Genomic DNA, 11,246 nt, shown 5'->3' on the forward strand with positions numbered 1-11,246 from the left:
TGTCATGACAGGAGTCTAGAGCGAAGGCTACATGGTTGAGTGGACCTGGAGGAGGGTTTTCTTGCTAAGTCTTTAGGGTTTTCTAAGTATACTATCGTATCATCTGCATAGAGATAATTTTACCTCCTCTTTGCCAATTTAGATACCTTTTATTTCCTTCTCTTGTCTTATTGCTATCGCTAAGACTTCCAATACAATATTGAATAAGAGAGGTGATAGTGGGCATCCTTGCCTATTCCTGTTCTTAAAGGGAATGACTTTACCCTCTCTCCATTGAGAACATTGTTGGCTTTTGGGTTTACAGAAATACTTTTTACTATGTTGAAGAAATTCCCCTCTAATCATATTTTGTTGAGTATTTTAATCAGGAAAGGGTGTTGGATTTTGTCAAAGGCCTTTTCCTGCATCAATTGATAGGATCATGTGGTTCTTGTTCTTTGCCTTGTTAATGTGATGAATTACATTAATTGTTTTGTACTTGATTTAATATATATATATATATTTGTATCAGTTTTCACATAATGGGTTTCCTTCATCAAGTTGCTTTTTTCAGTAATCGTGGAACCAGTACATAAAACAAAATATTTGTCATTTCAATAATTTTTAGATGCACAATTCAGGGACCTTTCCAGATTATTGAGGAGTAGTGATGTTAGTTTGAAAACTAAGGTGTATCTGATTCAGGCCTTAGTCTTTGTGATTACTAGCTATGCATTTGAGGTCTGGACAATGAATAAGGATAACAGAAAAAGAATTGATGCTTTTGAGCTGTAGTGTTGGAGAAGAACACTGAACATCCTATGGAGGGCCAAGAGAATGAATAGATATGTCTTGGAGAGGGTGTAGTCAGAGTGCTCTTTGGAGGCAAGAATGATGAGGCTTCACCTCACATACTTTTGAGCATGTTGCTAGGAGGTGCTCTTCCTTGGAGAAGGACATGATGCTGGGAAGGGTTGGTAAAGGAGAGGAAGACCCTCAATCAGGTGGCTTGTCAGGATGACTGATGCAATGGCCTGTTGTGTGTCGGGAAGTGTGAGAATGACACAGGATAGAACAGGGTTCAGATCTTTTGTTCATAGGGCTGCTATGAGTCATGCTAGACTTGACGGCACCTAACAACAACATACACCCATTATCATGGCTGGCTTTCTAATTGTCCCATCACCGTTTCATTGAGCTTTACCATTTTAAAGGCTTTTTCTTAGTTTAGTAGATGTGCTGATGGCCACCACCAGCCTGTCAGTATCTTTGTGAGAATGAAAAGGCAGGCATTCAGAAAGAAGAAGGTGTCCTGTCTTTGGATGACCACAGCCTGTGACGAGATAGCTGGCTTGGCTTTCAGATGCAATCTAGATTAAATTTCATACCTTGTCCTGCCTTTAAGCATCTGAAAGTTGGACAACAAATAAAGAAAAGACTCGAAAGTGTTGACCATCCCGCAGATAGCTGAAAGAAACAAACAAATCTGTTCTGGAGAAAGTGAATTCAGGCTTTTCCGTAGTGGCAAGGATGGTGAAATTTGATCCCACATATTTGGGGCATGTTATCAGGAGGTACCATCGGTTCTTGGAAAAAGACATCATGCTGGGAAAGGTCAGAGAAAGAGAGGAAGACTCTCATCAAGATGAATTGACCCAGTGACTCTGACAACGGACTCAAGCATGTCAGAGATGCTGAGGATGGTGCCAGCTGGATGAGATGTTGGGCATCAGCTTGCAATGAGTCAGAGTCAACTCAATGGCACCTGACAATCATAATACTCCTTCAAAATTACATGCACTGACCTTCATCTGCGTGACCCTGCATTTATTTAACCGTGTTTTCATCTCTGAAAAAAATAGGCAAAATAAACCTTGTCAATACTTTTCTTTAACTCATTAATAAGAAATCCAGAAAGATGGTAACACTGAGGGGTATTTGTGGAGACGGACATTCACAGACAATTCGATACAGCCACAAAGCGATGCTAGGATGCTGATTCAGATAAAAATTGGTTAATACCCTACAGGCCACTAAAGTGTAATTTAGAGGTTATCTCTTCCACCAAACAGAAATTATTGCATGCCTTTCCAGGTTAACCTTTAAAGAGTCGAAAATCAGCCCAGTCAACAGGCAGTCAACCAAAGAGGCAAAGCTAGCCCTGCATTGAAAGAATGTGCAAAAACATCTTTTTGCCTACTTTTAACTTTATTTTTAGCCTTCATTTCCTCTGCTGCAATCACAATGTTTAAAGCTTACTCTTGATCATGAAAAAGTTGATATTTTAAAAAAAGAGTTGATATTAAGAGATTTGGATTTTTAAAAGTGCCATCCAGTCACCTGAGATCCATCACCAACCTATGTACAGCAGTTCTGAACCTTGCCGTGTCCTTGTGCCACTCTCACTGACTCTGACACACCAACCCCCATTGCCCCAGTCACTGTATGAATCCATCTCACGCGAGGTCTTTCTCTCCTGCGCTGTCTGTCCCTCAACCCTTCTCAGCATGATGTCCTTCTCCCAGAACCAATCCCTCCTGACCACGTGCCCAAAGTATGTGAGACAGAGCTTCAAAACCCAGCCTCTAAAAAAAAAAAACAACCAGCCTCTAAGGAGAAATTTAGTTTCACCCTCTCCAAGACAGACCTATTTGTTTTCTTGGCAGTCCATGATATGTTCAAGACTCCTCCAGCACCACAACTCAAAGGCACCAATTCTTCTTCTGTCATCCTTAGTCATTGTCCAGCTCTCTGATGCATAACAAGTAATTGTGAAGACCATGTCCTAGATCAGGCACACCTTAGTCTCTAGACTGACAGCATTGCATCTCAGTACTCTGGAGAGGTCCCTGACAGCAGATCTTCCTAATGCAACTTGTCTTCAGATTGCCTGGTGGCTGGCGCCAAGAATATTGATTATGAATATTAATAACCACTAAGCAAATTTTAGTTCAGTCTGCAAACTAGAGTCCTATAAAATTGAGTAACTACAATGTCAGAAAAGTAGCTCAGAAATTTTCAGGGGAAAAAACCCCTCAGAGGATAGGAAAAACCCCTTACCTGCTGTGCTACAGTGAGGCTGTGAAATGAAGCCCCACACACTCTACGTACCAAATTCCACCTGCTCATGACTCATTGCTGCTGGTACAATAACAACTCATAGCTGACCCTCCAGGAGATTTTTTTCAGAGGCTGTGCATCGCACAGAAGGGGATTGCGGCTGGTGGATTTTAACCTCTTATCTTTTGATTGACATTACAACTCCTTCCCCACTCGTCCACCTTCTCTTGTTTTTAATTCCCCGTCAAGTAGAGCCCCAGCACATGAGCTTCCGATGCACAACAGAATAAATGGCTGATCTGTCCTATGCTGGCCTCATCGTCTGTTGGAGGTGAGACTCTGTGATCCATAGAATTTTCATTCATTTTCAGAAATGGATCACCAGATCTTTCTTCCTAGTCCGTCCTAATCTAGGAGCTCTGTTGAAACTTGTTTGATATCCCAGCCACACATCATCCAGCAATGACAGATGGAGGTGCACTTACCGGAAATCAAACTTGTGTCTCTAGCACAGAAGGGTAGAATTCTGCCACTGAGCCAAAGTCCTTGGTTGGCCAGGACCAGACCTTCTTGACTACCTATCTGGGCAGTGGAAAATGCAAACCCATTCTCCTGAGAGGACAGTGTAGGGATGGGTTGCACCTACAAAGTCAATATTTTCTTCCTTAATTGTGGGCTTATCAGACATGATCAAAAGAGAATCCTTTTCAGATGTAACTCTTGAGGTCTGGTCTTGATTCATAGGCAATTTTCTCCATTATTTCCTGCTAAGAAGGAGGTAGATCATTAATGAGGCTGTATTTTTTTTTCTTCATTTTTTGGCCTAGTGATAAGAAGCTGCGTTATAATCCCAAAGGCAAGTGGATGGAATTAAACAACTGCTCCATGGAGAAAGATGAGCAATCTCCTTCCGTGTGATTTACAGCCACTGAAAACCTACAGGAGGGTCAGCTTTGAGATGGTTCCAACTCAATGACACAGACCAACGACAACATCCTTTTATAATCATATTGTTAGGAAGAGTAAGGAAATAAAATACCAATTGAAATGTTTCCTTCCTTCCTTCCTTTCTTTCTTTTTCTTTTTTTTTTTTTTTTACTTGTTGTGTGCCAATGTATCAGATCCGACTGGCACAGGAGGGAGGCCATTGCCCCTCCTCCAGCGGAGCATCTGATGGATTCAAACCATGCACCATCGGCATTGCTGTGCAGCTTCTTGCCACTAAGCCACTAGAGCTACCTTAAATGTTTCATTTCTGTTAATAAAAGTAAAGACTATTGCAGTGAGAGTTCAAAAGTCAAAGTAGTTGCTGTTGAGTTGCTCATAACTCCAGCAGGTTTTCAGAGGCTAAGAATCACACAGGAGGAGATTGCCTATTTTTTCTCTCATGGAGCAACTGGTGGATTTGAACCTCCAGAGAGGTGCCACGTTTGTCTTAGCAGTGCAGCTCTGTAAGGACATTGCCATCAGATTTCCCAACAGTTGGATATAGCTTAATAAGATAAAAAACCCTTCCTCATATTTCCAGGAAAGATCTTGTTGTGAGGTGCCATCGAGTAGAATACGACCCATAGCAATACTGTGAACAACAGATCTGAACCCTTTTCTAGCCTGTGCCATCCTCATACTTCTGACACACGAGAGCCTGTTGTGGCAGTCACTGTATCAATCCACCCACCTGGTTGAGCGTCTTCCTCTCTTTCTCTGACCCTTCACCTTTCCAAGCATGATGTCCCTCTCCAAGGAATGGTTTCTCATAGAAACATGCCAAAAGTATGTGAGACAAAGCTTCAACATCTTTGCCTTCAAGGAGCACTCTCGGCTGCACTTTCTCCAAAGCATATCTGCTAGTTCTCTTGTCCATCTGTGGGATGATCAGTATTCTTCTCCCACACACAGCTCAAAGGCATCAAGTTTTCTTCTGTCATCCTTACTCATTGTCTAGCTGTCAGATGCATAGCAAGTGATCAGAAAGGCAATGACCTGCATCAGACACACCTTAGTCCTCAAACTGACATCATTGCTCCTCAATAATTTAGAAAGTTCCCTAACTTTAGACTGTCTCAGTGCAATATGTCTCCTGGTTTCCTGACTGCTAGTACCAAGGGTGTTGATTGTGGATCCAAGAAATGTCAAATTGTTGACTCTTTCAGTCTTTTCTCCATCTATCATGATATATTGCCTATCAGACCAGTGGTAAGAATTTTTGTTATCTTGATATTGAGATGCAATCATATTGAAGTTATATCAAGTAAAGATAGAAAAAATAGTACCAACAATATTCTAAACCACAAAAAAACACAATTATATTTCCCTCAGTTCATACAATTCCTTGGTAGAAGCTCTAAAACCTATCATTTAACAATTCTTTGGTAGAAACTATAATTTAACAGAGAGAAAGTCACAGTCCTGTTGTGTACCATCAAGACAGAACTGACCCATATTTGACCCTCCTGACGGGTTTTTAGAGGCAGGTAATCTTACAGAAGGAGATTACCTATCCTTTCGAGGAGCAACTGGTGGATTAGAACCACATGCCTTCGGGATTGCAGCACAGCTTCTTGCCCCTAGGCATTAATATAGTCCACAGCAGTAGTTTCAAGAAGCTCATATACCCTCTTTTAAATAGTGACTTTGTGAAAAAGCTCATGAGAGTCGAGCAAACTTTGTCAAAATTTAGCCTATGTCATGATTTCTTTTGAGACTGAAGAATAAATTAAAGCCATCAAAATCCACTGTTCTCACAACTACAATTTGATCGTCACTCTGGTTTACTGTTCACTTACATATTTATTTTCATTATATGTGGCATATTCTAGAATGAACTAGTACCTGTTGTTGTCACTATTGTGTACCATAGAGTCGGAACCGATTCATACCTGACCCTCTGGCCGATTTTCAGACGCAGTTAATCCCATGGGAGGAGATTGCCCATACTTCTTCCATGGGGCAGCTGGTGGCCTCGAACCATGTGCTTTCAGTATTGCAGTGCAGCTTCTGAATGTCACTAGGCTACCAAAACTCCTCCTAGGACAAACTATTTCTTCTCTTTCCTTGAAACCCAAACTCATATCCATTACCTTGCATGCACAGTTTTCTTTTTCTCTCACTGTTGTTTCTATGATAGTCTTAACCACACTCACTAATGATGATACCTAACCCAAGTAACTAATATTTGTTCAAACAGAAAACTTGAAGGCAGGCCACTGAGAACTCTTTTTTATACACGAGTATCTGAGCAGACTAGCAAATTCAGGGGCATAACTACCTAAAACTACACACGCCTTTCACACATTCTTAAAGTGCAAAAATAAACATCCTCCATAAAATGACTTAAAAATCTAGAATTGCTCTGTCACACAGAATTTAAGTAGCAAAAATAAGTGAAATTAAAACAGTGCTCCGTTGTTGCTGTGGAGGGTCCCTAAAGGAACATTTCAGTGCTCAGTCTTACTTAGAAATTATCTAGGTATCAAAAGGTTACACATTAAGGAATGAATTATCATTCATTAAGAATTAAATTAATTCAAGTTTTAAAGCTACCTTAAGGTCCTAGAGTGGCACTTATCCACAACAACAACAGCAAAGGTCCTAGAATTTGTTTAAATTAACATGCTAGTAAATATAATTACTATTATAAAAGCATAGTTTAATTTATTATCCCAGTTAAGTGAACATAAACATACATTTTCAATCATGTTCATCATTATGTGGCAGTAAAACAAACTCATTTGAGAAGTAAATCAATATTAAAAAATCAGGCAAGTGGACATTAGCTAATCTCTTAATGAGAAAAGAAAGTTAAATCTTACAAAAGATAAAATGCATGGCTTTTTAGATGTGTTTTTTTTTCTTAGTACTAATCTGTCAGCACTGAAAAAATCTGCTTTCAAGAACTTCTCCAAAGTGGTAAAGAGTAAGGATGTCTGGTTAAAAACTAAGGTGTACCTGATCAAAGTTATGGTATTTTTTAATTGCTTCCTCTGCATCTGAATGTTGGACAATGAATACAGAAGACCAAAGAAGAGCTTATCCCTTTGCATTGTGGTGCTGGAGAAGAGTATTGACTATTCCATGCACTGCCAAAATAAGTCTATTTTAGGAGAAGTGCAGCCAGAGTGCTCGGTAGAGGCAAGGATGGTAAAGTTTCATCTCACATACAAGACATGTTGTTGTTGTTGTTAGGTGCCGTCGAGTCCTAGATGACTTATAGCAACCCTATGAAAGAAAGACCTGACCACTGTTCATGGAGGTTCCAGTAGCAAGCCATTTCGGAAGTGGATGCCACTCCTGCTTCCAAGCTTATTTTAATCGGGGAGCTCCAGCAAACACTGTCCACCACGGGTAACCATTAACACATTTGACACATCAGTGTCACAGTCTTTAGCATCACAGCAACCACAAGTTACCTCTGTACTGCAATGCACAGACCAGTGCTATACCACCTAGAAGAATGTTTGACAAAAAACCAATTTGAAGCAGGAGCCAGAGGGCCCTTCAGAAATTTAAGCCACCGTCTGCCTTAAACCCTAGGCCAAGCCTCAAGGGCCTCAATCCTGGAGGGAAGAGCTATACTGCACATCAAACACAAGCCTGTAAAAGCACACGACCCCAACAAACTTGTGATTACTTGCACGTACAGACCGCCATGCCCAGGTACCAAGGAGTCACAGAGACCCTGGGTGGAGTCATCAAGGAACAACCTGGACGCCTTCTCGTCCCAATCCCTGGAAAAAGATATTCTGGGACTGGTAGAGGGTCAGAAAAAGAGAAGATCCTTCACAAGATGAATTGATCTAGTGATTCATCAATAGGCTTGAGTTTGATGGAGATCGTAATGTTGGCACGGATAGGACAAGATTCCGATCTATTGTTCATGGGATTACAATGAGTAGTGGCAGACTCAATAACACCCAGCAACCGCAACAACGAATCAGAGAAAAGGTATAAAATGTTTCTTTTCCTTTTTAAATAAAAATTGTCAAACCAATTAGATTTATCCAAAGAGTTACCTTTATTACATAAACTTTAATTTTTTAAGATATTTCCAAGGGAGCTCTGGTGGCCTAGTGGCAAGATGTTGCATTGTAATCCCAGAGGTATGCAGTTTGAATCCACCAGATGCTCTGCTGGAGAAGGAGGGACAATCTCCTCCTGTACCAGTCAGATACAATTTGACAGTACACACACAAAAGTAATAAAATGAAATAAAAGATTTTTTTTTAAAAAAAAGATATTTCCAAGCTAGCAGAGTTCCTTGTAATAGTATTTTCCCCTAAAAGTTAAACACATTTAAAGAACTAAAGGCATAGTTTCTTTAGTTTCTGGGAATCAAGAGAATTTATTATTTAAGCCCTTATTTCTCATCCAAAAAACCCACTCAGGGAGGAGCTCTTGTGGCCTAGTGGCAAGAAGCTGTGCTGCATTCACGAAGGCACGTGGCTCGAATCCACCAGTAGCTCCACTCGAGAAAGAGGGGCAGTCTCCTCCTATTCCAGTCGGATCCAGTTTGATGGTACACACACACATACACACACACACTTTTTTTAAAGAAACCCCATTCATTGGCAATAAACCCCCCTATTCAGAACAGTAATCCTCCAACTTAAGAGAGTTCATTATTAACCTCTAGATAAAAGATCATATTTCAACTTACACAAGATAAAGGCTATTAAATTACAGACACACAGACAGATAAATAAGTTTATAGCTTCAATTCTCCAACTTCAGCCAGCAATCAAAAGAAAACAAAGAAATACAAACGGTCCCCTGTCCTTACCGAGAGCTCCCTCCCAAGGTCATTTCATGTTGTGCTAATTGAAATGAGCTCACAAAGATGCTTTCTGGTGTACTCCGTAGGGAGTTGTGCTGCTAGCCCAAAGGCAGTGTCTTTCTGGAAGTTTGAATGTGCCAGCAGCTCTGTGGGAGAAAGGCAGGCAATCTCCTCCCATGTGACTTACACCTCAGAAACCCCCTGGAGAGTCAGCTCTGAGTCAGTTCTGGCTTGATGGCAATGAGATCCTAAGATGAAGTTTGTGTGACACACTCAAAAGGTGCCACGGGGACAAAGTACGTTTCAGAAAATCAGAGGAAATGTTATGTATGGCCTTTTTTGTTATCTTTTCTCATAGTTCTATAGCAAGTGGATTTTCGCTTTACAATGCACATTTAATAAACACTACTTTTTTATTTTTTATTTCAAGGAAGGCGGTGGAAGATGACCACGTATTCAAAACAGAATCTCTGATTCTGTGCTCCGTATGCAAAGCTGCTATCATAGATACTAGTTTTGCCCATGTCTGTTGCATATTACGCTTTGTTTCAATTGGCATAATTTCAGGCTACATTAGCTATGTAAGGAGGATTTATGGCAAATGATATCACAGCTTCAAGGAGCAAAGATGCCAGGTGTGTGGTGTTGGAAAATTGGAATGGGAAGACTCTAGCCTTGTTCACAGAGCACCCGAGTTACCCTCAACATTATTCTAACATCTGTTCAAGTTATATTCATTAGCAGGCATTTGCAGAGCTGTGAATGGAATACTGATGTCCAAAGAGAAGGCAATCAACAGTTGCTTGATTCGGAAACCAAATGGTTCCTGTTATTTCGCACGACGGTGTCAGTGTGTGCACAGAACGCTGCTGTGGTTTGTCTAAGAGAGTATCTGCAAGATCATCTGGTAGTTTGGGGGAGGAAGACGTGGGGAGGGCCTTCCCTCACCCTCCGCATCCCGTCCATCACCAAGTCCCACAGGCTCTTCCCTCCGCACGTGGCTCCTACCTGCCCACCCTCCCTGGCTTCAGTCTGCAGCATCAAATGGACTTGTACACGGCACCCTGATGTCCTCCCTGCTCTCGCCTTGTCCCCTTCCAAATAGCTTGCTCCTGTTTTAGTGAGTTTTCTACCCTACAGATCTGATTCTTTTACTTCCCAGATCAAAGTTACTTTGTGGTTCTTTGCTAACCACAGAATACAGATAGCCTAAACGTCTCTCTCTGACATACACAAGTTCTCAAAATGCCCTTGCCTTTCTTTTTTTTTTTCTCCAGAAAAATTTAACAGGTTTATTTATAATTGTTACAAAGTTGAACTGCTGAAACTTGTTTACGGAAACATTTTTTTTTCTGACTTGCAGTAATGCTTTATATCCCCACATTTATATTAGAAATTCACACACAAATGAAAATGGAAAAACTGCCAATTCCTGATTTCTGCCCCCTATGTTTCCATTCACAATCATATACTTAGGTACCTTTTGACCCCATGGAAAAAAATTATCTAACGTTCAAGAACTACCAATAACAGGAAGAAGAGATTTTTTTTTTTTTTAAAGAATGAAATGTTTCCCATCCTAATGGATTCTTAAGCACGCTCTCCACGTATGCGGCGTGCTAGCTGGATGTCTTTTGGCATTATTGTTACACGTTTGGCATGGATGGCACACAGGTTGGTGTCTTCAAAGAGGCCAACCAGATAGGCCTCACTTGCCTCCTGCAAAGCACCAATGGCTGCGCTCTGAAAGCGCAGATCTGTTTTGAAGTGCTGAGCAATTTCTCGCACCAGACGTTGGAAGGGAAGTTTTCGAATCAGGAGTTCAGTGGACTTCTGATAACGCCTGATTTCACGGAGTGCCACAGTACCAGGCCTGTAACGATGCGGCTTCTTCACCCCGCCAGTAGAGGGCGCGCTCTTGTGAGCGGCTTTTGTCGCGAGCTGCTTCCTGGGTGCTTTCCCACCGGTTGATTTGCAGGCGGTCTGCTTTGTACGAGCCATGGTATAAACACCTCTTCACTTACCCCCCCTTAGTCGGCTGGAGCTCGGCGGCGCTGGCTTCGGAGAGCGACGGCAGCACGGCGGCGACTGCGAACACAATTTTGCCCTTGCCTTTCTACGAGACTTTACTGTCCTCTGTTCTCTTATATATGTCCTCCAGAGAATGTGGAAGAGCTTTTACTTCCCTTGACTAACCCTTTGCCTATATGTTCAAACGCTTTCTTCAATTTAGAATTCCATGGCCAGCCAGGCAGACCGAGGGGCATTCCTTGTACTCCTATGGAGAAAAGAATCACCAAATGCTTTGTCTATTGTTACTGTAGTTACTTGACATCGAGTTGCCTCTGGTTCTTGGTGGTCACATGGACGACAGCATAAAGCTTTGTGCAGTCAGTCCAGTGCTTTCTGCATGACCATGGATGGATAGGCTTGA

General features: G+C 41.5%; 1 protein-coding gene across 1 annotated transcript; it reads right to left on the bottom strand.

The window, feature by feature from the left end:
• Positions 1-10,402: 10,402 nt before the first annotated feature.
• On the bottom strand, positions 10,403-10,816 carry LOC102864508 (histone H3.3-like). The gene has a single exon (XM_006894584.1). The coding sequence runs from the start codon at positions 10,811-10,813 to the stop codon at positions 10,403-10,405; it is 411 nt and encodes a 136-aa protein (XP_006894646.1). The 5' UTR covers positions 10,814-10,816.
• Positions 10,817-11,246: the final 430 nt, after the last annotated feature.

Source organism: Elephantulus edwardii, unplaced genomic scaffold (genome assembly GCF_000299155.1).
Source record: "Elephantulus edwardii isolate Elephantulus edwardi_28Jun2011 unplaced genomic scaffold, EleEdw1.0 scaffold00146, whole genome shotgun sequence".
NCBI classification, from domain to species: domain Eukaryota; kingdom Metazoa; phylum Chordata; class Mammalia; order Macroscelidea; family Macroscelididae; genus Elephantulus; species Elephantulus edwardii.

Bases quoted from the DNA above. Each gene is read 5' to 3' on its own strand.
- LOC102864508 (XM_006894584.1), bottom strand. From the start codon at position 10,813: ATGGCTCGTACAAAGCAGACCGCCTGCAAATCAACCGGTGGGAAAGCA.